At 39.4% G+C, this 27,166-nt stretch overlaps 1 protein-coding gene across 7 annotated transcripts in view; it reads left to right on the top strand.

The window, feature by feature from the left end:
• The window catches only part of TBL1XR1 (TBL1X/Y related 1), a 168,850-nt gene that overhangs the window by 88,996 nt on the left and 52,688 nt on the right, over positions 1–27,166 (top strand). For 5 of the 7 annotated variants that reach the window (XM_070406779.1, XM_070406775.1, XM_070406778.1 and 2 more), the window contains exon 2: positions 3,701–3,775. The exons of the other annotated variants lie outside the window; for them this stretch is intronic. Coding sequence is in view for 2 of the 5 variants with exons in the window: in XM_070406778.1 (XP_070262879.1) it covers positions 3,701–3,775 (75 nt within the window). In the remaining 3 variants the exon portion in view is untranslated. The remainder of the gene's footprint in view (positions 1–3,700; positions 3,776–27,166) is intronic. 7 annotated transcript variants of the gene reach the window in all.

A 27,166-nucleotide genomic window follows, 5' to 3' on the forward strand; every position in this document is an offset into this window, starting at 1 on the left:
TGTCGTTCTGGGGTGGTGGCGGGGCCTGTGTCCCACTTGTGGGAAGCCAAGTGTTGGTTTGTTGGCACCAGGTCCGTGGTGCCGTTTATTTTTAAATGGCCAGTGGGTGTCATGGCAGCTCCTGCATTGAGCGTCTGCCCCTTGGTGGTCAGTGCACATCATAGCTACCAGTCGGACAGACAGATGGACACTTAGCCTTGATAGATAGATAGACAGACAGATAGATAGATAGATAGATAGATAGATAGATAGATAGATAGATATAGATTATGTATGCGCTTAGTTTTACACATAGAGATGTTATAACATTACACATAATGAATACATACATATATCTTAAGAACTATGTCTGTTCAGGGCACTATTCTTAGTTCTGTGGTGGGTCAACAAGATGAGCGATCAATCTCTGGTCTCCAGAAGTCTGATAAGGGGATGCTTAATGACAGAATAAGGCACTACAAAGTTGTGGTAAGAGAGGTGCAGATTTCTTTCTCCAGAAAGTGGTGTACAGCCAAGGAGGAACCTGATTTGGGCTGAATCTTGAGGGGCAGAACCAAAGTTAAAGCACATTTCTGGCGAAGGAATGAGCAATGTCATGGCAGCCAGAGTGCAGAGAACAGAGAGAGAGGACAATCTGCTAATGGTGAAAATAGAGGAGATTCAGCAAGTGAGATTAAAAAGGCAGATGTAAAGGATACACATGATTTTGTTTTTTGGACAACTTGAATGACTTTAATACAGATAGTTTTAATATACATTCTGTCAGGTTACCTTAAATACACCTTAGATTTTTGTAAAAGGCATAATTATATCTTAAAATTTGGATGTTTATCTTATAAGATGAAGAATTGTGTGTTGTTTTTATAAATGCACAGCACAATGGCCTGGAGCCTAGGTAAATGAGTCGGCTAGGAAAACATCTAATATAGAATCCAAAATAGAGCCCTGTATATGTTTATGTTTTTTAGAAATTCCTCACTTTTTCAGGTTGTATGTATGTGCAAATGGGCAGGCCTATTGACCCATTATTTCCCACAGAGTAATACAAACTTCAAATTGTAGACTTAAATATTTATTAAGTCACTATTGTGATTTTTTCCCTTAAGGACAATAGTCTAATAGGTAAAATTAAATGAATGAATGAAGAAAACAAGGTAGAGAAAAGATAATTAGAGAAACTGAGATTCGAGGCATATGAGAGTAATGAGAGACTCACTAATAACAGAAAAGAGAAGAGATCCAGGAAGAGGAGGAAAAAGACTAATAGCTGGAATGATCTAATTAGTATTTTCCAAAGGTAGATGTGTATATTTGTGTGTTGTGTGTGTACATGTCCCAGTAGTAAAAACAAGTATCCATTGGGATACAGTGCTCTATTAGTCTATTTATGTTCATTTTACATTGAAAAATTATTTATATTTAATGTAGGGGTTCAAATTTATACCCCTATTTGGATGTGATATCAGAGTCATGTATAACATATGTACATAATGGTTTTCAGAAGAGTAGGGGATTTCCACAAAGCAACAGTGGCACTCCCATTCATTCATTCCATTTCTGAGATTTGCCATGTATTTGAGATTGCTACTGTCAGTTTGTTTGTGTTTGAGTATGTAGATTTATGGATTACATTATGTAATTTAAACCAGACTCCACAAAAACCTAATAACTTAAAAGATCCTGCAAAGAAACTGAGTATAAGAAACATTAGTAAGAGTAAGAAACAAGCCTGGCTGGTGTGACTCAGTGAATTGAGCATTGACTCGTGCACCAAGAAGTCACTGGTTTGATTCCAGGTCAGGGCATATGCTTGGATTGCTGGCTAGATCCCAGGTAGAGGGCATGCCGGGGGCAGTCCATCAGTGTTCCTCTCACATTGATGTTTCTATCTCTCCCTCTCCCTTTCTCTTTCTCTAAATCAATAGAAATATATTTAAAAAAAGAAAAAGAATAGGAAACAAGAAAATGGTAGAGCTGATACTACTCAAATGAGCTTTCCCCTGTCATGATCTGATCATTGGAGAAGATGGCTGAAAAATTGAGATTACCGTATCAAGAAAGCTATCTGACACATAGGCATACATTCAATATTGGTATTGACAAGCCTTGCTCTAAGAGTAAAATGTGCCTTGAAATATTAGTTAATAATGATATAAAATCATCATGATTAAAAAACATTTAAAAGTTAAACTAGAATATTTTAAACAATACTACAGCATTGTAAATAATCCCCTTTAAAAATGGTTTTGTGTGTTTTACAGTGTACATAATTCAGTAGCACATGTTAATTATCTATAGTAATAAAAGCGTAATATGCTAATTAGACCGGACGTCCTTCTGGATGACCTTCCGGACAAAGCCTCGGCGGCAGGGGCAGAGGCAGAGGCGGCCACCCCAGTGGCGGGGGCCGAGCCCCTTGCATGGATTTCGTGCATCGGATCTCTATTTTATAAATAAATAGAATGAATGTATGCCCAAACTTCTTTTCTGATAAGGGTACTCTGCCGATTTGGGGATAACAGGTCATCCTATATGGCTTACAGCTCAAAGGTTCATGAAAAATTCATAGTAAAATAATGGATGTTCATAACATGACCCTGAGGTAAACAGAGCCTAGCTGTGATATAAGTATTGTTTGGACTCAATCATAATATCTATAGAACATTTCTTCCATTGGTATAGAAAGGATCTACCAACTAGCTCACAAGTGTCTTATCAAAAAGCCTTGGGCTCATTCCTCTCTCTTGAAACACCAGAGGCTGGTGGGATAGCTTATGTTGATATAACCATCTGTAATTCTTAATTTCTAGATTTCCTTATAACTTAAGTTATATAGTAGCACTAAGGTTTTAGACAGCCATGGAGCTGTCAATCAGCACAAATGAGAGTTCCAGTCCATTACAGATAAAATCTGAGGGGAACAAACTTCAAGGGATTAAATTCTGAGTTATTCATATTCAGTGTATTTGCTGCATAATGTTTTTGGTATTTGTTGACTTAATTTACCTGTAAGGTGTATCAGGTAAAGCTCCTACATTGCTTTCTGTGGCATCAGCTTGTGTTCTCACAGGAAACTGTGCTCTGCTCTAGAACCTGCACTGGCCAGTGTCTCTCCCGAGAGTCACCACTGACAGGTGGTGTGAAAAACGACTTGTATTTACAAATAGGGTTCATGGAAGATAATATGCTGGGACTCAGCAATCGAGAAGACTGGGAAACTATACAAAATGTAAACTCTGAAGAGATTAAAGTTTAATAAGTTTTCATAGAAATTGTTTCAAAACCAATCATGTATTTCTCTTTATTATTAAGCAACATATAGAATATAAGTTTAGTACCATTCTTTATGGCTTGTGATTGTAGATTATTAGCATACTCTGTTGGGCCCTTTTACAATAATATTTGCATGAATTGAGCTGAATGTGGGTCAGTTTGTGCAGATTCATCTCGAGTCTCATTTTGTTCATTGTGCCAGTCTTAGGAATGTTATACAGATTCACTGCTTGCCGTTTCTTATGCATTCAGAAATTTATGCTATTGTTTATGATTATAATTGTTTAGGGGGAGAAAGATAGTCATTGGTGGAGAGCTTGAAGACATAAATGAAGATTATTTCATACATGTAGAATTTGGCATGAGGAATCTTTTAAACTGAATTTGTTTTAGGGCACACTGAATATTTTACTTTCCTTTTTCTCAGCATCAGCAACAGCAACTTGTGATTGGTGGTACCGGATATTCAGTTGTACATCCCCACATCAATGCACTGCCAATGGTAAGAATTGCTCCCACTCTGAATGTTAGAGTGTTTTAATGCTCTTTTTAGTATTCACTTATTTTTAACAATCTATTAAGGAAAGTTTCTCACATCTCACAAAATATACATGTGTTCCCAAACTAAAGAAATGTTTTTAATATGTAATTTAACGCACTTAAAATATTTTTGATAACTTAATCCTATCTAATAAAGAGGGAATATGCAGATTGACCATCACAAATATGGTGGCGCCCAGCCCCTCAGCCCTGCCGGAGTAGCCCAGTCCTTTCAGCCCTGCTGGAGGGGTGGCAGGCGTGCGGTGCGGCCAGACCCACCCTCAGCCCCCAGCCACGCAGGGCTGGCCGAGGCTTGCGCTGCTGGCAGTGGCAGCAGCAGAGTTGTGATGGGGGCGTTGCCTTCCCCTGATCGCCGGGTCGCCTCCCGCCCCTGAGGGCTCCCGGACTGTGAGAGGGGCAGGCCAGGCTGAGGGACCCCCCCTCCAGTGCATGAATTTTCATGAATCAGGCCTCTAGTATAAAATAAAAAGGCAAACCTTTACTTTAAAGATTTCTATTATCTGTAGATTTTATAACTTCTTGGTTATGGTTATCAGGATGAAAAGTATTATTATGTTGTGATAATACTGTATTTTAACAAGTAGACTATTTTGGGAATAGAATTTCCATGGTAAACTTAAGTTATAGTGGCAGTAATAACTTGTGTTTTTGTCTGTCATCTTATAGAATAGCCTGATTTTGCATATTGCATTTATCCTAATACAGGGGGTCCCCAAAAAGTACTTGATAATGAAATGTATTTTAATAAATACTGCCTTTATAATTACTCAGAGTGTGTATGTATTTTTTGGGACACCCTATATTTATAATTAAATGGCTGAAATTCTACCTGTTAGCTAGTGGATAATCTTCAGGAGAACCATTTTTATCTATTTAAAAATTTCACTCAGAAGCCTTGTGGAATAAAAGTCTGTCAGCTGTGTTATACAGCAGAAAGACCACTGGGCTCTGTAGGAGTTGGGATTTGCTTGCTTTCTTGCATGTGTCTTGGGTGACTTTTGTCAAGTACTCATAAAATTTGATGATAGAATTGGACTAAATTTCTAGCTGTAGGCAGAATGATCTCATCACTGTTGATTAGAATTCAGAATGATTCTCCCTTACAAAAAGTAATTCCTTATCTAAATGGTATTGCTGTGTATTTGGGGATCAATAAATAGGATAATTAATTTTTACCTTTTGTTTTTAAAGAATTACTTAAACAATATCTTCCATTTCAAAATAGTGCATCATCAAAATTTTTAACAACTTTTACTTAAATGTCTACATTAAACATTAAATCAGGGAGCTATGGAAACTGATAAAGGTTTATAGGATTTTGTGGGAAATGGTAGATGCATCAGTATGAAATTAAAAATTAACTGAAACCAGGATAATAGGGTGAGATAAATTATCTGTGAAAATATTCCTAGGAGATGATTCATTTTAAAGATGGATTTGTCAGTGTGTTGATAAGAGGAGGATTTCCTTTGTCTCTAAACTATATTTTGAATTCTTAAAAATGACTTCTCTCTCCCACTATGTCCCTCCCCTCCCCAGGTCTCCCCTCTCTGTCTCGTAGCAGTTAATGGAGAATGTTGGGGAAAACGTAATTTTTTTTTTTCTGTCTTTACCTAACTTGAAGGAATACATGGTTCATCATTAATTTATGAAACACTTGCTGGGTTCTTTAGGGTGGTTGGGTGACTCATTAACCATCATTAAATCTGCTATTTCCTCTGGAGCACTATAGAGTTTCTATTGTAAGAAGCAGCTCCATGGTAAATCATCTTTGGCATTTTGGACTATCTGCCCTTGGCGTTTTGTGTGAAGTTCACATTTGAAACCTGTTAGTTTACTAGGTAGGTTGTTGGAGTCTTAACTATTTGTGACATGTCTCCCTTGAGAATCAGTTGTGCAGGCTTTTGGACTCTGAGATGTAGGTGCCTATGCAACTGGCTGTCTCTTCTAAGTGCCTGTTCTTAAGTGAAGTTTTAAATGTGCTGCTCACACAAGATGTGTATTGTGTGTTTTGTTTTGTTTTTTCTTTTTGGAACAACTCTTAGACTGTATTTTAAATCAGATCATCTCACCTTTGCCAATTTTGTTGAAAATCATTTTTAAGTCACGACCACAGAAATTTACGTTTATGTATGTTAGTGTGTATTAGAAATGAAGGGCAAAATTACAACAAATTTGCTTATAATCTAACTGAGGACACAAAAGCCATTCCTACACATTTGCATATGAAATTTGCACATTTGCTTGTAAATTTATAGATATTGGCCCGAATGATGGTTTTCCTCTGGACCTGAAAAATGCCATACTGTTCAGGGTTATGCCTGCGTTGTGTAGTATCTTATCTTTTTTTCTTCTTCTTCTTCTCTCAACATGCCATAAAGGAATGCTTTGTGGGAACAGTTAACTCTACCACCCCCACACCCTCCCTCAACTTTGTTCTTGATATAATAACCATGAGGGATTCATAACATTCATTTTTGTCTCTTTCTTGACTTGCCTAGGTACAAGTTATTTTAACTCTAATTGTAACTTAAGTCATGATGATTTATAGCTACCTTCCTGTATTAATGATTTATACTACTTTCTATAATTATCTTATTACATTAATAGAACCCATTGGCCAACAGATGTGTATTATTATTGTAACTTTTATTGTGAAAAATTTCAAATATACACTAGAGAGAATAGCACAATAAACTCCCAGCTGCAATACTCATCAGTTTTGTTTCATTAATCATATTGTTACCATTAACAACCCCCCCCCACCCCCCCCGCACACACACACACCTGATTATTTTGAAGCCAACACTTATATCACATGATTTCATTCATGAATATTTTATTATGTATCTATGGAAGATATGGACTATTTAAAAATATATACCAAGATGCAATTATCATACTTTAAAAATCGAGAGTTTTTTCCTTTTTGAATAGGAATTTAAATATGCTTTTTAAAAATTGTGGTAAAAACATAAAATTTATCTTAACAATTTTAAGTGTGCAGTAAATGCAGTGTTAACTGTATTCACATTATTATACAACAGATCTTTCAAACTTTTTCATTTTGCAAACCTGAAACTCTGTACCTATTGAACCACAGCTCCCAATTCTTTCTCTTCTCCAGCCATTAGCAACAAGTTTACTTTTTGTTTCCACTAGTTTGACTACTTTAGCTACTTTTTATAAGTACGTATGTTTCTTTTGTGACTGGCTTATTTAAAGCATAATGTGCTCTAGGTTTATGCATGTTATAGCACGTGACCGGATTCTCTTCTTTTTAAAGGCTGAATAATATTCCATTGTGTGTGTGTATCATATTTTCTTTATTCATCATCAGTGGACATTTGCGTTGCTTGTACCTTTGACTATAGTGAATAATGCTGTGATGAACATGGGTGTGCATATATCTTGCTTAGATATTGCTTTCAGATCTTTTTGGCTATATAACCGAAGTAAGATTGCTGTATTATGTGGTAGTTCTAGTTTTAATTTTTTGAGGCACCTTTATATTGTTTTCCAAAGTGGCTGCATCATTTTATATTCTTAACAATAGTACACAAGGGTTCTGATTTCTCCGCATTCTTCCAATACTTGGGATTTTCTGTGGGTTGTTTTATTTTTTGGATAGTGGTCCTCCTAATGGGTATGAGATGATGATAGTAATTTCTTTTTTCTTTTTTTTTTGACAGTAATTTCTTAGTATCATTATTTAACCATTTGTTTGTTTCCTCACCTGCTCATAAATAGTGTTTCTACAGAATCACAACAAAATCCATGTATTTGGTTGGAATATACAGCTTATGCTTTTAACTATTTATTAATTTTTCCCTTTTAGGGGAAAAACCTGTACGGTTTTCTCATTTTGTGTTTCATTAATTGCATTCCTGTAGTAAATACCTCTTTCCCTTGTATATTTTGGTAAATTGGTAGTTAGATCCAAAAGCTTAATCTGATTCAGGGTTTTTTGCTTTATTTGGAGGGCATCATATTTCATGGGTGGTGCTATGTAATTCCTTGAAGAATCACCTAGTATTTGGTTGTCTCTAATTGTTATATTAGGTGGCCACTGCTGATCATTGCCTTGATCCATTATTTCCATGAGTGTACAGAATGTTGACATCCTAATTGAATCAAGTCTTTATTATCTGTAATATTTCTACAAAGAGAAACTTCCCTCATTGGATATTCGATTCCCTAGTGGCACAGCAAAGGCATACTAAATGCTTGATTCTTTCCTTTAATTATGAATTTAAAATACTGGGTTGTTTCCTAGAATCCTGGAAAAGTAGACCAATGAGGATTTTAAGATGTCATTGTGAGCTTATGGATTTAAATACTGGATGTTTATTGCATATGTAGTTTTTATTTTTATTCCTATGGATGCTTCATTGTCTTGGCTGAAGGAGCCTTTTTGACAGTGGCTTTCCTAAAAAATAAATATTTGTTAATACATCAACTTGAAATGATACATAACATCTACCATTTTTTAGGTACTACCCAAAGTAGAGATGGATATTTATTTCAAAACCAGACTTTCTGCGCTCTTATCTCCCTGCCATGTAACAAGGCAGACTTCATTACCACCACCAATATGGGGTGTGTGTGTGTGTGTGTGTGTGTGTGTGTGGCAGATTACTCATTGAGACACTGTGGCCCTTGTTTGCTGTTGCCTCCCCTCCCCTGGCCCTTCACCTCTACATGTAGACCTGTGATCTATAGTGTGGTAGCCACTAGTCATATGTAGTTGTTGAGCACTGGAAATATGACTAGTCATAATTGAGATGTGCTGCAAATATAACATGCATGCTGGAATCTGAAGATAATTTTTAAAAAGTAAAATCTTGATTATAAGAAATATTTTGACATATTGGGTTAAATAAAATTTGTTATTAAATTCAATCGCCATCTTTTCTTTTTAAATTTTCTTATCTATAGAAAATTTAACATTTAGATCATTTGCATTGTGGCTTGCATTGTGACATTATTGTTCTAAACTTTGCTAGTCTCAGCTACCTGCCCTATATATTATGCTTATTTGCCAGAAACAAGTAATTAGTACAATGAAAACCTGGCTAATGCTAAGATCTGGGGAAACTAGAATGACCCTCAGAGGGTTCCTAAAATTAGATCATGGGACTACATTTTACAGCTAAATTGACATTACTCATTGAATGGGCCCTCATTTTGCAAAGGAGATACTAAGGCTTAGAGAAATGATGCCATATCACATACTTTGTCAGAGTTACAGACCAAGACTTGAACCAGATCTCCTCATTTGCAGTCCAACACTTAAAAAGAATTGTCATACAAATTATACAGAATCTGGATATTCTTCAAAGGTTAATCATGAGCTTCCACAGGACCTCTGGAGGAGATAGAATAGGATTAAATCCTCTTGGTTAGAGATCTCTAGACCAGCGGTGGCCGAGTGGTCCGCGAGGTCTGAAAGGTTGACGACTGCTGGTTTAAGGAAACCTTTTGGAGCAGTGGTCGTCAACCACTGGTCCGCGGACCACTAGTGGTCCGTGAGGTCCGAAAGGTTGGCGAACACTGCTCTGGACGTTTTCGTTACGGTTAAGAACTAAAGATGCAAACTGTCAGGAAAAATGTTTTAAATTAAAACTAGACTTCCCCCCCATATATTTGAATTCTCTTATTCAGAAAGATGAATTATTCAGTGTTGGCTCTCCTCTGTCTACATTTATTATCTTATAAAATCATTCTCCCTCTCCCCTCAATTTTTCACTTATAAAGTTTTCATTTATTTCTTTTTATACTTTCCAGTGTGTACTTTATCTTGTGGAGAGTGGATAAAGTAGCTACCGTAATGTCTTTGATCATTCTCATCTCTGGATCATATCAAAATTGGTATCTGTTAATTGCCTTTTTCTTTCAGAATTGTTCAGAATTTCCTGATTCTTTGTATGTTGTGATTTTTTATTGTATCCTCTTGGGAGCATGATTATTATTTTTTTCTTCTGATTAAAGCAGGTGATCAGTATGGTTAGGTTTAAACTACAAGTTCTGTTACTCCAGTGGTTCCAAAGTTTGTTGGTTCATTTTTCAGGCCTTTGCTGAGCTGCTTTGGGTCTGTTCCTCATATATATCACTTAGGATTAGTGTGGGACACAAACAGTGGCTGACATCTTTAGTTCTCCAGATCTTTGCCTCTTAGGGTATGTTCTACATCAGTGGTTCTCAACCTTGGCTGCACATTAGAATCACCTGGGAATCTTTTTAAAATCCTGATTTCTGGGCCTCACCCTCCGGAAATTCTGTTTCTTTGTTATGGGATGGGGCCACAACATTAGTAACAAAGAAACAGAATTTCCGGAGGGTGAGGCCCAGAAATCAGGATTTTAAAAAGATTCCCAGGTGATTCTAATGTGCAGCCAAGGTTGAGAACCACTGTTCTACACAGACACCCCAAGGTGTCTTGGGACTTTGTTGGTTCATACGCAGGAGTACAGGATCCTCTCCTTCAGCTTTCATACTCTCCACCTGACGAAGGCCTGTTTTCCTGGTTTAGTTTGTTTGTTTGTTTTTTGATTGAAGCGGCTGGCTTAATCAAGCTTTTGAGAGGGAAAAAAGCCAACAACCCCAAAATAGGAATATCAATTACAGTCTTGAGCAAGTGAGTTCAAGGGAATAATAGGGAGGTGTAGTTCAAAAAATGAAGAATTGGCTTTCATCAGACAAATGCTTCATACACCCTGACCACAGTCTCTGGATAGTGATTGAAATAAACATTATGAGGGCACTGTCAAACAAACAAAAACAAGTAGACGCTGGACTAGCCTTGGGTGAGTTTCCCGTCTTAATGGTTTTGCCTGAGGAAAGGTTCCTGTTGGCTTGTTGGCAGTCATTGGCTTGAGGAATCCAAGACAGAGTTCAGAACTACACAGCAGCTGCAGAGTAATGGAGACAGCAGGAGGAAGAGGGAGGAAATCCCAGAACCACAGAGGTAGGGCACCAAATACCCTATATAACCTCTGCCAAAATGGGGCCGACTTCTCACCTCAGAACAGTTCAGGTGTCTGTCAACAGGAGAATACATAAACAAGCTGTGCTGTCTTTGTACAACAGAATATTACTGAGCAATTGAAAGGAACAAACTATTTATTGATGCCTATAGCAACCTTGAAACATGCTTAGTGAACGTAGCCATACATAAAACAAGACATTCATGTATGATTTCCATTTATATGATGTTCGAAAAACAAAAACATGCAAATTTCATCTGTTTAAAAGATGGGGTGGAAGAAGCAGAACTAAATTATGTTGGAAAGAAGTAGTCGTCATGGCTTAGAACTGGATGCCTGGGTTTTGGGGACAGGAACTAATTGGGAAAGGGCGTGTGGGAACTTTCTAGGGCACTGGTAATGTCCTGTGTTCTCTTAGGAAGAGCATATGCAAATCAAAACTGATTGAATGGTACAGCTGCCTTGTATTCATTGTTTGTGTAAATTATTCTTTAAAAGAAAAACCATTTTACTTTGCTATAGTTAATGATAGGCAAGCTGAAGAATAATATATGGGGAATTATACTGAGGCCTGCAACTTCTTTTAAAGTGCTTCAAAAATTAAGACCGGTTAATAGATGTGGGAAAACAGATACAAGGTAATATTAATTTTAAAGTCTTGTTGGTGGCTCTGCAGTTTTTTCATTTTTTTCTGTATGTCTGTACATTTTTATGATAAAATGTTATAAATATACTAGTAGTTAGTATTTCTCTAAAGCAGATTCCTCTTAATATGTTTTTAATGGTTTCATCAAACTTGATATTATTTCTTTAAATTTGAAAATAGTTTGAATTGATCAGTGACATTTTTCTGCCTGTGCACTGAGCTCTGAACTGTTTAGATGCAGAAAGATATAGGAATATAAACAATAAAAGTGAGAAGACAAAACATATCCACATAATAATTTGATTACCTCAAAGTGACACAGCAAAGACTCATTAAGATAATTTATAATACATAAATTCTGAGGGAATGGATACATAATTAGTATGCTCAGAGTCAAGTATGATTAATGGGAGATGGACTCCCTGGGGTTGCTTATTTTGAACAAGTTTTGAAAATGCTATTAGAGAAAATTACTAGATTCTCTTTCCATTCTTTTAATTGACCAATTGTCAGTTATGAATAATGGCTTAGAACACATTTTTTTAGTGTGATGTATTCATTTTTCAAAGAAGGAAGTCTGCTTAATTTTTATGCTAGAATTGTTAGCCAAATTGGGTGATTAGAATTTGTTTTTAAAGATAATCTATTTTAGGAATATGGTTAACAGTATATTAATGAGTTTTGGAGTTGAAAAACAAACAATCATTGTTCCAGCATTTTGTGGTTCTTTATAAACTTTTAAGAGACAAATATAGTGCTATTATAAGGTATTGACATAATATTCGATATTAAGTATCCTATATAGTAATAGAGGAATATGCAAATTGTCTGTTACACTGCAACATCACGACCAGATCAGCAGGCTGCGTCCCCGCTCTCTTCTCAGGCAGCTGCAAGGCCCAGGGTAGGAGAGGATAAGAAAGGAGAGAGAGAGGAAGGCAGGCCTGCATGCAGACAGGCCGAGAGGAGAAACAGAAATACAGAAAGGTAACAAAAAAAAAGACGCAGGAATGGAAAAGGGAAGGAAACGCGTGGCTGCACACGCGGGTGGGGCTAGGGGAGGGGACGGCGGAGCAGGTGCACCTGGCGAGGGGTGGGACACAGGTGGCGTGGAGCGGGGAGCCCCACCCAGACATGAGAGGAGGGCGGTGGCCCCAAGCACGCGGGCCATTGGCTGGCCCCGGGATGAAGGCTGGACGGTCTGAGGCTTTCTGGGCTGAGGCGCTCCTGCTTCGCAGCAGCAGAGCCTGGGCTGTACGGGCCTTGGCCACCCTCGCTGGGCTGGGCGTCCTGGGCAGGGAATGGGAGCAGGACGGCGGTAGGGAGGCTGGGGCAGGGGGAGCAGTGAACACCTGGCCGGGGCTGAGCCCTGGGCTGGGGGTTAACTCCCCCTCCCTGATCCTCCCCCACCCCATGCCCTGAACGGAAGCTTTAAGAAGGGAAGGAGGGAGGGAAGAACTTTATAAAGGAGTCAGTAGAGAGCAGAGTTAAAGAAGGAAAGAGGATGTATGAGTGAACTGTAGGAGCTATAATGAAAATCAAGTATAATTGTGTACTGGGGACAGATTTTAAAAGTAGGAGTCAGAAAAGAAAACAGCTAAATGATAGTGAATAATTAGGCAGGTAGATAGATAGATATTAAAACAGCAGAAGTAAGTAGAGAAGAATGTATGGGAAAGGTAGGATGAGAGAGAAAGAGGGAGGGAAGAAACGTTTTAAAGGGGAGCCAGTAGAGCTTTAAGGAGAACGGGAAGAAGGAAGAAATGGAGGGAGCAAGGCTTGTCTGAGGGAGGAAGTGAAGACAAAAATTAAGGTGGGAAGGAAGGAAAAAGGGAGGGAGGGCGGGGGTAAAGATGAAAGAAGGAATGTGGGGAGGGGAGGAGGGTAGGAGAAAGATGGAAAGAATGATGACGGAACAAGTAGGAAATAACTATGATGATGGAAGAAGTAGGAAATAAGGAGGAAAGAAAATTTATAAATAATGAGTCAGTAGGAAAAAGTGTTACATAAAGGAGGGAGAAAAATTGTGTGAGAGGGAGAAGCCAAAAAGGAAGTCAAATACAATTGTGTGTAAAGATGGTAAAATTTTTTAAAAAAGGTAATAGCGGTGACCAGGCTGGCAGGGGAGGGCAGTTAAGGGGATCAGGCAGGCAGGCAGAGTGGTTAGGGCAGGCAGGCAGGTGAGCAGTTAGGAGTCAGAGGTCTTAGATTGTGAGAGGGATGTCCAACGGGATTGGGCCTAAACTGGCAGTTGGACATCCCCTGAGGGCTCCCGGATTGGAGTGGGTGCAGGTCGGGCTGAGGGACCCCACCCCCCAGGCACGAATTCCTCCCTCTAGTAATATTTATAAAATAATAATTCATTTTTTCTCATTTAACTTACTTTTAGGAAATCTATTCTGATAGGTTGAATGTACATATCAGAGTAAGTTGAAAGTGGGTGAGAATGAGAGAAAAATAAAATTAAAATGTGAATTGTAATTATTAGGGGTGATATTTTAACCATTAATCTGATGATTTTATTTTTTCTTCCCTAATCCTGAAATGAGAACTTCCAACAAAATTAAGCAGTTAATATATTTTAGAAAATGAAAAGTTACATATAACTACTTAACAGTATATTGACTTCATATTTTTCTAGTAACCTAAAATAGTCAGACTTGAACTTGTTTTTGGTCTTTTGTCTTTTTTAAAATTTAAATGTATTTTTATTGACTTCAGAGAGGGAGAGGGAGAAAGAGGTAGAAAACATCAATGATGAGAGAGAATAATTGATCAGCTGCCTCCTGCATGCCCCACACTGGGCATTGAACCTGCAATCTAGGCATGTGTCCTAACCAGGAATCCTGGTTCCTGGGTCGACGTTCAACGCCTGAGCCACTGTCTTTTGTCTTTTTATGTTTCCAACTAGAGGCCCGGTGCACAAAATTCATGCACTTGGCGGCGGGGGGGGGGGGGGGGGTGTCCCTCAGCCCAGCCTGCACCCTCTCCAATCTGGGACCCCTCGGACATCCCTCTCACAATCTGGGACTGGTGGCTCCTAACCACTCGCCTGTCTGATTGCCCCTAACCGCTTCTGCCTGCCAGCCTGATCACTCCCTAACCGCTCCCCTGCCGGCCTGATTAACACCTAACTACTCCCCTGCTGGCCCTATTGCCCCCAACTACCCACCCCTGCCAGCCCGGTTGCCTCCACTGCCCTCCCCTGCTGGCCTGATCACCCACAACTGCCCTCCCCTGCCAGCCATCTTGTGACTGTGGGTGCCGCCATCTTTGAGGGCAGGGCAGTCACTTAGCATATTCCCGCCTTATTGGCCGTGGATGCTGCCATCTTTGCGACGATGTGAGGGTCAATTAGCATATTCCCTCTTTATTAGATAGGGTAGTATTGTAATAATAAAAAGCATTACCATTTTTCCTAGGTATTATAATTTCCTCTAAGCAAATGGGCTGGTATGTTGTGCCCGGCTCTAGTCATTTTTATTGTTCCAGGAATTCTGTATTATTGATATCTGAGATATTTTGGTCTTAGAGAAGATTATGTGCTGACTTATATAAAGTGGTGGAAAGAATTACAGATGTACTTATTTTCTAGAGATAGAAATTTAGTGAGGGACAATCTATTGGGCTTCACATGACATACCAGGTAGTTATTTTAAAGATCACATTTTTCTTTAACTGTTTATCTTGGTACCAGAACCATCCTAGAGGAGAGTATTTTACCCACGACAATAATCCTAAATTTTTGCAGGAGTTTTTTTACACTGTAAAAAATTGGCTAAAACTGCTGCTTATAGTATCTTATCATTAGTAATAAACTAATGTTTAAACTAACATTTTAATGTAAATAAGCTACTGTTTAAGTCTCTGAAAAAGTCATGGGGGAGGTAAGGGAGATGGAGAAAATTGCTGGGTACAGCTGATACTCAGAATAGAGCTCTGCATGTCCATCCTGATTTCTGTTGTTTGCCATTAAGTTTAAGGGTATTTTAATAACAAACTCGTTAGGATTATAAATCCAAATACCCAAATTAAAATGGAAAATATATTTAATATAAAGGAAAATCTTGTTTCACAGATTTTCTCTTTGAGACACATATATGTCACAACCATGAAGACTTTTATTTTTGCCTCTGTTTTTACCAACCAGAGAGAAATTTTATTAGTGATTCTGAATAACATATTAGGTACCATATTGCCAAGGTAAAATGTTGAAATTAATAATTAATGGAATTGTGTGGATGTCAAGTTATTTTATAATGTCAGGTAATTTGCATAAAATAAGCAAGTTTTTTTTTCTCATTGAATGTTTCATTATATCTTTACTAGAGTTCCGGTGCACGAGTTTGTGCATGTGTGTGGTCCCTCAGCCTGGCTGGCGATCAGGGCTGATCTGGGCTGCGGGAGGCTGGCCAGCAGGGGGAGGGGCCGTGGGAGATTAGGCTGCTGCCCTTATCGGGCCAATGGGGCTGGCTGGCCAGGGGGAGGGACCGCGGGAGGTTCAGCCAGCGGGGGTGGAGGGGGGGTGGGGGGGGACCGAGGGAGGTTGGCTGTGGGAGCGCACTGATCACCTGGAGGCAGCTCCTGCATTGAGCCTCTGCCCGCTGATGGTGCGGGCGCATCATAGTGACCAGTTGATCAGTCGTTTGGTTGCTTAGACTTTTATATATAAAGATATCTTTTAAAGATAGACATTGTATCCTTTAATAGAGTAGATTTCTGAAAGAGTTTGGATTATTGAGATATGCTTATTGTTCTCATGTTTCTAGAGTTTTAAGTTTGCCAGGTCAGAAGCATAGCATCAACATAAGCAAAAAATAAATAAACATAGAGTATCAGCTGACCCATGAACTTAAAACTTACAATTCAATTTATTAGACCTTGGAGGATTAGCTGGGACCCAGGCAGTTAATTGTACTTAGGGAAGTACAGTTGGAAAACCACTGTTTTTGGAGGCACCAGAGCCTTTCTATCATTTGTTACTGATAGAAGCTTGATTTCTTTCAGTATAGAAACTTTAAACACAAAGACACCCTTTTTTATGTTTCTGTGTCACCCAGTGGGGGAAAAAAGTCATTTCAATTAGCCTTGTTGTTGGAAGGAAAAGCCAGGTTCTATTTGGAGACCTAAGCAGAAAAAAATGATTGCTTAGGGAACATACACTCATTAACAAAGAAGGATATCACAAGCATAATAGTTATTTTATTGCATATTGAAGTTAAATAATTGTTTAATTATTTTTCTTGTCATTTTACTCTTTGTTCAGTTACTTAACTGAGGATAGTTATGAGACACTTTGTAACTTGAAGTCATTACTATGCCAAAGGTGTTCCTGTATTATTTTCTAGATTTACTTGGGTGGTCTGGCTAACCAAAGGTGAATAGGTTTTTTCAGGACATAATTTGATCACTCATTACTAAATCTAGTTTATACAGTAATACTATTAAGGCTGGTTTATCATAAAAACCTTTACAGCAGTTATAAGTTCAAAGGTAATTGCCTTTTGCAGTTCAAAATTTTACGAAAATTCTTTTCATCTGTTTCCACCTGCTATTTCCAATGTAAACTTCACTGTTAAGAAGTCTACATTTTATTGCTTCTTCCTAAATTTGTCCATAGAATCCCTCAACATTAAAGCTAGAGGAGCCCTTCCAGATTATCTAATTCAGCACCCTCATTTTGCAGATCAGGAAATTGAGGCCTTGGGCTAGAAACTGAGTCCTCGCTCAGTCTAGGACTCTTTTTCTGTTCCATCATGCTGCCTGAGGTTTATTATGCAACTCAGCAACATCATACACAGGGTGAGCTTTGTTGTTGTTTTTAAATGAACACACAAAGTGTTTGCTCCTCTCATCAACTGCTGTTCATTATTCCTGTCAAACATTCCATTTTCATTTTTTGCCCATACCTGTTTTAGTCCATAACATAGTCTAGTTACTCGTGACCTTTTATTTTGCTGCTACTTCTTGGCATTTGATCATTATTTTTGAAGTTAAACTCTTAGTAAGAAGGTTTCTTATCAGTAACTACTGAAGCCTTACCAGGCATTATTAGCAATAGTAGATTAAAATTTAAAACAGGAATGATTTGTAGAGTCACAAATTTAGATTTAAAAAATGAATTACATGTAAGTTTAAGAGTGTGGCTGTCAGATCTAAGAGTAGACAGGATACTAAATACGATTGCATTTTTTGTGTGAAATAAAATGCCAAGTCAACAGTGTGACATGTAATTGCAGTAAAATTGGTTTATCTTATGACCTCATGGATTTTAACACATTTGTGTTTTAGGTTATTGAATTATTTTCTCTATTGATGCTCAAACTGTCTCATTTTTGGCTAGTGATCCCCTCTTTAAGTTTGTTCCTATGTCCTTTAGACAAGGTCCTGGTAGGTTTAGGTAGCTTTCTTGCTTCCTGACTTAACAAAATAGTATAGACTTACGTGGTTTTCAAGAGTAACTCAAGGACTTTCAAGTTCTCTTGGGTTATGATTTCTGTATGACCAAAAGAATCATTTCCACTCTCCTTCCCCTTTTTGTTTTTGAATTTTTGTAAACATTGCCTATAACTACTTTTGCTTTTGTAAAAGAGTAAGAAAAAAAATCTTTCAGTTTAATGAAAATTAACATGCTTCTCTTGTATGTTTTACTTTTTAAAAATCTGTTGTTTTATGTCACTGAAATAACCATGATATCAACCTTTAGACTTTTTGAATTTTAAGGTGCATGACTGCTTCATTATGAATTCTGATAAATTTGTTCGATTGGATAGCATACCACCATCACAGTCACACAGACAGACACTTTTGACTAGTTATTTATCAGCGATTTAAATGGTTCCTATCTTCCAGTTAACTAATCATATTTCAGGTGAACTAAATAAGAGGTGTAGATGTATTACATGGCAATAACCTTTGAGGAGAAGGGTTGTAGATGTTTTATTTTGATTGAGGCATAATGGTATATAAATTGTGCTTAGATTATATTTCTTATGCTGGAGCATGAGAGCTATTTTATGATTTATGAAGGTTTTAAAAAATATTTGAATAGCTACTATGTATTGAGTATTAAATTATAAAGAACAGACTGCCTTTTAAATGCTTATAATTTGGTAGTGGCTGAAAAAGCAAATACGCATAATAAAAGGTAATGTAGTAACAATGTTAACACAGATTATAAAATGGTTTTTCATGCATTTCTATCTACCCATGAGGTTTATAGATTAGATTTTATTGTACAGAACAAGAAACTGACTTAGGAAATTTAAAATGACTTTGATTTATGCATAAGCACTAAATTTGAAAGAAAACATCAACATTCTGTTTGGTAGTCTAATCTTTTCTCTATTTCCCAGTTTTGAAAAGAATAAAAAAAAAAAACTCCACAAAACTATGCTTTGGGACCCAGGAGGGAAGTTCCAGCCATCTTTAATGTTGGTATTGGAATAGGCTTCATAAGGAGATGGCTTTAAAGAAGAACAGAAGAATTTCAACAGTTGTAGTTGGAACAAAGAGCTAAAAAAGCAGGAAAGTGAAAATTTGTGGGATGTTAGAATGACATATATATATACAGATGGTCCCAATTTATGATTGTTCAACTTAAAATTTTTTGACTGCACAATGGTGTGAAAGAAAACAAAAGCATTCAGTAGAACCTGCACTTTGAATTTGATCTTTTCCCAGTCGGTGTGGCATCATACTCTCGTGATGCTGGACAGAGGCAGAGGGGTGATTATGCCCATTTGCAGGCACCTGCATGTAAGTGTTCTGAGCACATTTAAGGTAGGCTAGGCTAAGATAATGATGTTTGGCAGTTCAGGTGTATTGAAATGCATTTTCTACTTACTGTATTTTCAACTTACTGGGACATAGCACCATCGTAAGTCCAGAAACATCTGTGTTCATCAAAGGGTAGGTTTAAGGAAGTGCTCTGTGGCTACATAGATACTTTGAGAGTATAGCCTGGAGAACTTAGATGCCTGGCTGAATATAGTAGTGGTTCCCAACTTTTTTTTGGCCATGCCCCACCTAAGCATCTCTAAAATCCTGATACACTCCCCCCCACCCCCCCCAACATGGCATATAATTCTTATTATTCAAAAAGTGAATTCCTATTCATGTGGAGGAATCCTAAAAGGCCGTTAATTTGGTCTAAATAAGCTTCCAAAGAACATGGCATCCATGAAAGAGAAAAATAAAAGAACAAAAGGACAGTTGAAGTACCAAGGAAGAAATCACTAAGAAATTGTTAAAAAACTAATAATAATAATAATAATATGAAGTGATATGAAAAAAATAGCAAGTAAAGTTTCAAAATATAATAGAGAACTGAAATGCATAAATGCGTCACAATATATATTTATATATGGTATATGAGGCCCCTAGAACCATAAGAAATGCAAAAAATTCACTGTTAATAACTCATTCTCGAATTGCCCCCCTTAAACATCAAATTGTTGTGTGTCTCCCCCCCTCCCCCCCCAGGGCATGTGCCCCACGTTGGGAACCACTGGTTTAGAGTGAATGTGGAAGGTGATAGGTAGCAATAAATATCTACACTAATAAAAGACAAAGATGCAAATTGACCGTACCTTCGTCACACCTTAAACCACACCTACCAGCTAATCAAAGCGACTATATGCAAATTAACCCAACAAAAATGGTGGCCAGCAGTCACGGAGCTGGAGCAAGCAGGAGGCTTGGTTGCCCCAGTGATGGAGGAAGGCAAGCTTCCTGCCTGCCGCGGCAGGTTCTGAGCTCCACTCAAGGCAACAAAGTTTCAATTATAGAAGATAAATAAACCCCAGATACCTGCTTTCAGCTGGCCGTGGCCACGGAGCTAGAGCGAGCAGGAGGCTTAGGTTGCCCCTGGCGATGGAGGAAGCCAAGCTTCCCGCCCACCGGCCCTGGCCGGCTCTGAGCTCCACTCCAGGCTACAAAGTTTCAATTATAGAAGGTAAATAAATCCCAGAATTAAAAAAAAAAAAAAAAGAAAGAAAAAAAAGGAGAGGCTGAGAGCTTCCGTCGCCTGGGTACTTGGCCAGCCTGAAAACAGCCCTCAGCCCCTCACCCAGACTGGCCAAACCTCTATGGGGTGAGGGTTCCCACTGGGGGGCTTGACCAGCCTGCAAACAGCCATCAGCCCCTCACCCAGGCTGGCCAGGCACTCCAGTAGGGACTCCCACCCTGAAGGGGGTGTGACCAGCTGCAAACACCCATCAGCCCCTCACCCAGGCTGGCCAGGCACCTCAGCGGGACCCCCCACCCTGATCCGGGACACCCTTCAGGGAAAAGCAGCCAGTCCCCACCGGTGCACCAGGCCTCTATACTATATAATAAAAGGGTAATATGCAAATTGACCCTAACAGCAGAACGACTGGGAAGACAGGTCACTATGACACACACTGACCACCAGGGGGCACATGCTCAATGCAGGAGCTGTCCTCTGGTGGTCAGTGCGCTCTCACAGGGGGAGCTCTGCTCAGCCACAAGCCAGGCTGATGGCTGCCAGCACGGTGGTGGCGGGAGCCTCTCCCGCCTCCTCAGCAGCACTAAGGATGTCCAACTGCAGCTTAGGTCTGCTCCCTGCTGGTAAGTGGACATCCCCCGAAGGCTGCCGGGCTGCCAGAGGAGTGTCTGACTGCCAGCTTTAGCCCGATTCCCCAGGGAGCAGGCCTAAGCCAACAGGTGGACATCCTTCAAGGGGTCCCAGACTGCAAGAGGGTATAGGCTGGGCTGAGGGACCCCCCCGAGTGCACAAATTTTTGTGCACCAGGCCTCTAGTATGACATAATTAGTTATGTTTTATGTCTGGATCTCAAGATAACAGGAGGAGACTAGGAGACTTTGAGGCTATTGTAGTATGGGGTGATAGGAACTGTAGAAAGGAAAACATGGCTGAAAATGGTGCTGCATAGGTATTAGAAGATAGAATTAAGATTGCAGTTAACAGCTGAGATAGGAAGTTAAATCCAACATGAAACTAATCTTTAAAGTGTGAGTGGTAGAATTAGTGATAGTTATGGGCAAGAGGAGAAACAAATTTGGGGGCTTAATACCCCTGAATTGCCCCTGAATACGCTTAATTATAAGATTCTGAAAGGAGAATTTGTGTCTCAGTCAGCTGGAATACTTGGAGTGGGAAAGGTTGGGATGTGTTTGAGGGGCCATTTTCTAATTCTTCAGAGTGTATGAGATCATCAGTAGGAGAGAAGAGTGAAGATCACAATGCTAAAAAGAAGTCAGCTCTACACATATTAGGGCAGGAAGAAAAGTCAGAGATCGATAGGTGAGAGGAGAATCAAGAAGTCAAATGGAGGTTTAATGACTGTTCTTTTCAGCCTTTTCAAATGTTGAAAATGGCAAGGGGTGGGAGTCAAGGAGTGTGAAAACCCTTTGAATTTTTAGGTAATTAATAAAAATATTTAGAGTCCATAGATCAAAAGCCAGATTCACAATAACAAAAATATTTTTTCTTCTTTACACACATACATATTATTTTACTTAAATGCATGAATGTGATTATACTTTTTAAAAACATTTTTATTGATTTCAGAGAGGGAGGAAGAGGGAGATAGAAACATCAATGATGAGAATCATTGATCTGCTGCCTTCTGCACGCCCCCTACTGGGAATCGAGCCCGCAACCTGGGCATGTGCCCTTGACCAGAATCGAACCCAGGACCCTTCAGTCCACAGACTGATGTTCTAACCACTGAGCCAAACCAGCTAGGGCTTTACTTTTTTTAGTGTACTCTTTTTCTTCCCCTCCCCCATCAAAATTAATGAATATTATTAATGTACGACAACCTTATTTGGTACTCCCTTTTTAATGGACTTATTTTATTCCTCTTCTCTCTCTTTTTCTGGGAGGGAGGGATGGCACTAAAATACAGTGTTCCTAAAGTAAACATCCTTAGGAACTTTGTTTTTTGTTTTCATACATATATACACACACACATACATACACACACACACACACACACACACACACAGAAGAATGTTGCCATTGCTTGTAGTCCGGAGTGCATTCTCTTTGGAAAATAAAGGCTGTTAGAGACCAGCTTCATGGTTCAGTTGGTGGCAAAGGGATCACAGCCCTTCGGAACCTTACCACTTAACACAAGTGATGAGGCTGGACAAATCTGCAGGACAGTGTGGATCTGCACTGTTAAGAGAAGGACATGTGCTATGACAGTAGTGCTTCTGTACCACAGCCCCCACACCTTTTCTACAGCTTTGCGTAGTGGAATTTGGTAAGAAATGGAATGCAATCTGTAATTTGCCTGCGAAGCCTATTCTTCACAATATCATTCTTTCTATTAATGGAGTTCTATATTATTAGTGTTCAGGGCCTAGACCAGTGTCAGGCATGGGTTAGCACTCGGTAAATGTGTGTTGAATGAATGATAAATTAAATTACAGTAAAATTATTGAATCAAGTGGGTGTATCTAGAAAGAATCAATTTATAGAGGTGGTCTCAAGAACAATTACAATTTTCTAGTAGATTCTATATGTTTTATCAAAACTAGAACTTCTGCATGAGGATGTTTATCTTCTAAGTACCATTTTTTTTTTATTAGGCATAAATTTACTGAATATCTTATATGTATTCCAACATGAACGTAATAAAAGCCATGTTACTATCTGAACAGTATTGTGGTTTAAGAAGTCTGTTTCCTCAGGGGAAGATTGCAAAAGAGATTAACACTAGTATTGCCAAGAGGAAATACATTTTTAGACTATCAGGTCTCAAACATTTTGGTCTTAATACCACGTTATGTTCTTAATTTATTAATGACTCCGAAGAACTTTTGTTTATGTGAGTGATAACTATTGATATTTGCTGCATCAGAAAATAAAATGAAATTTTGTATTACTAACACATTTTAACATAACAGTAAACCTATCCATATTATATTTTATGAAAAGCAGGTATTTTTCAAAACGAAAATTTTCATGAAAAGAGTGGCATTGTTTACATTTTTTAAATCTCTATTAATCGCTGGCTTAATCCAAGACAGCTGGGTTCTCACATCTGCTTTTGCAGCCACATACTGAAATATGTTATTGTAGTTGAAATATATGAAAGCTGGCCTTACAAAGATAAACAGTTGAAATATTTCAAATCAAAATAAAATTTTATTTTAAAAATAAATTTGGATGTTCTTCTTTGATACTATACCAAATACTATACAAGCAGATAGTTTCCTAAGGGTTAGTTTTTTGTTTATTTGTTTGTTTGTTTAATCCTCACCCAAGGATTTTGCAATGATTTTTAGAGAGAGTGTAAGAGAGAGGGAAAGATAGAGAGAAATACTGGTGTGAGAGAAATGACATCAATTGGTTGCCTCCTGCATACGACTTGACCAGGGCCCAGGCTGGGAAGGAGCCTGCAACTGAGGTACATGTCCTTGACCAGAATCAAACCTGGGCCCCTCCGGTCAGCAGTCCAACTCTCTATCCACTGAGCCAAATCGGCTAGGGCAAGATCTGAAATTGTATCAGTGAACTTTTTGTATTCCATTCATTAAATGCCATAGGTCTCTCTTGAACTTTTATAATTTTTTACTGGTCATTGGGAAAATATTTGTTCACTGAGTTCTGCAGGTCTTCCATATGTTCATTATGCAATAAAAAATCAGACTAATTAATATATCACCATTAATCTCATAGAGTATTGGGAAGTTCTCAAATTCATGGTGGCTGATAAAATTTCCCAATTCTAATGTTCCCTTAAAAGCTTAAGTTTTACCCTTGCCAACATTTACCATTAGTTGTTTTATTTAAAATGACAGTTTCACTTTATTTGCAAGAAAATGTCTGTTAAATTCTAATCTGGCCCTAGCTGGTTTGGCTCAGCGGATGGAGCGTCGGCCTGCGGACTCAAGGGTCCCGGGTTCGATTCCGGTCAGGGGCATGTGCCTGGGTTGCGGGCGCATCCCCAGTGGGGGACGTGCAGGAGGCAGCTGAATTCATGTTTCTCTCCCATTGATGTTTCTGGCTTGCTGTCCCTCTCCCTTCCTCTCTGTAAGAAAATCAATAGAATATATTAAAAAAAAAAAATTCTAATCTGAAAAGCCATACTTTGTAAGTTGTTCTTTAAAGTAAAAGTGGCATAAGGTGATTGCGGGCAGGGCGAAGGGGGCGGTGGGAGGTGGAGGAGGGTAGGGAGGGGATAAATGGTGATGGACAGTGAACAATTGACTTGGGGTGGTGAACACACAATACAGCTGCAGAAATGTGCACCTGAAACCTGTATAGTTTTGTTAACTACTGTCACCCTAATAAATTCAATGAAAAGGAAAAATATGTTAATAAAAGTAAGCATTTTGGTTTTGGCTGTTTCATCAAGGAAATTCTTCAGTGAAGAATTTTTGTGGATCATGGTAATGAAGAGTATGACTGCTAATAAAATAAGGTGTTCCTGCCTTGATTTACCACTATTATAACATCAGTGCAAATGTCAATTCAGTGAAAAAGGCAAGTAATAATGTCTTAGTATAAAAATAATTTTCACCCTGAGGACCCCTTAATAAAATTCTTGGGAACCCCATGGGTCTACAGACCTCACTTTGAGACCTAATTTCTATCCTAATCTAATACTAGACAAACATGGTAATTGACCATACCTCTGCTATGCTTCCCATTGGCTAATCAGCAGGATATGCAAATTAACTGCCAACAAAGATGGCGGCCAGCAGCCACACAGCTGAAGCGAGCAGGAGGCTGCTTGCTTGCTCCAGTGATGGAGGAAGCCAAGGTTCCCCGCCTGCCGCGGCCCAGCTCTAAGCTCTGGAAGCAACAATGTTGTAATTATAGAAGCTAAACAAATCCCAGATACCTGCTTTCAGCTGGCTGCGGGCTCAGAGCTTAGAGCGCCAGTGATGGCAACAGAGTTTCAATTATAGAAGCTAAACAAACCCAGATACCTGCTTTCACCCAGCCGCAGCCTCAGAGCTGGAGCGAGCAGGACAGCAACAATGTTTCAATTATAGAAGCCAAACAAACCCCAGATACCTGCTTTCAGCCAGCCACGGCCTCAGAGCTGGAGCTGGGCTTCAGAGCTGGAGCCGGCTCTCAGCTCCAGTGACAGCTATAGAAGGTAAATAAATCCCAGAATAAAAAAAGAGGTTGGGAGCTTCAGTCGCTCGCCAGTCTGAAAATGGCCCTCAGCCCCTCACCCAGACTGGCCAGGCACCCCAGTGGGGACCCCCACCCTGAAGGGGGCGTGACCAGCTGCAAACAGCCATTGGCCCGTCATCCAGGCTGGCCAGGCACCCAAGCGGGACCCCCACCCTGATCCGGATTACCCTTCAGGGAAAAGCAGCCGGCCCCCACCTGTGCACTAGGCCTCTATCCTATATAGTAAAAGGGTAATATGCAAACTGACCCTAACAGCAGAACGACTGGGAATGACTGGTCACTATGACACACACTGACCACCATGGGGCAGACGCTCAATGCAGGAGCTGCCCTCTGGTGGTCAGTGCGCTCTCACAGGGGGTAGCTCTGCTCAGCCACAAGCCAGGCTGATGGCTGCCAGTACAGCAGTGGTGGTGAGAGCCTCTCCTGCCTCCTCAGCAGCGCTAAGGATGTCTGACTGCAGCTTAGGTCTGCTCCCCGCTGGCAAATGGACACCCCCCGAGGGCTTCCAGGATGCCTGAGGGATGTCTGATTGCCATCTTAGGCCCAATCTCCCGGGGAGAAGGCCTAAGCCAGCAAGTGGTCTTCCCCCGAGGGGTCCCAGACTGCGAGAGGGCACTGGCCGGGCTGAGGGACCCCCTACCCCTGAGTGCACAAATTTTTGTGCACCGGGCCTCTAGTCTATAATAATCTATAATAATAAAAGTATAATATGCTAATTAGACCAGATGTTCTTCCGGACGAAGCCAGGGCTGCGATTGAAGCCCAGGTCCCGGGTACCTGCCGGCAGCCGGAGGGAAGCCCAGGTCCAGGTGCCAGAGAGAAGCTGGTGCCAGCAGCTGGGGGAAGGAAGGCCTACTCTTGCATGAATTTTGAGCATAGCGCCTCTAGTACTAAATAAAAAGCAGATCAACTGTGACTCAGGCTTGACAAAAATAATAACTCTGGTTTTAGTTTTGAGCACTTTAAATAGTGTTAGCAGTGAAGTGTATTTACTATGAAATGTAAAGTATCTTTTTAAAAGATACTGCTAAAAATAGGTGTTAGTAGTTCGCGAGTCTATAACTTGACTGGATTGATTATTTACAAAGGAGGACACCGCAGGACCTCCTTTGATTAAGGAGTGTTGCACTTGATTTGTTCCTACCTGCTTTTTTTTTTTATTAAAAAAAAATCTAATAGGATAGTACTGCTGTTTTTTCTTACACTGTGAAACTGAGCTAGGAGACATTCATCGTTGATTTCCCTCATTTTTTCCCCAATAAAACTTGAAAGCCTACTTCAATTCATGCCTGTCATCAGTTTCTACTCCATTTGCTTTTGCCTTTGCCTTTGCCCTCCACAGTTACTAATAGCTGGTGTGTCTGTGTGTGCACGTGCATGTGTGCTCATGCATGCTTGTGTGCCTGCGCGTGGGTGTTTACATACTCATGTGTTTATCAGTCTGTTATATGAGGATTAAACTTGGTTTAAATTGTCTTCACTTGATTTGAGCAGCTTTGATTGCCATTGGAATGAATGTTGATCTCTTCTTTACGTTTTTCCTCATACTTG

The sequence above is a fragment of the Myotis yumanensis genome, unplaced genomic scaffold (genome assembly GCF_028538775.1).
Source record: "Myotis yumanensis isolate MYYU_CA2020_CCGP unplaced genomic scaffold, mMyoYum1.0.hap1 SCAF_2, whole genome shotgun sequence".
Classification (NCBI taxonomy): Eukaryota; Metazoa; Chordata; class Mammalia; order Chiroptera; family Vespertilionidae; genus Myotis; species Myotis yumanensis.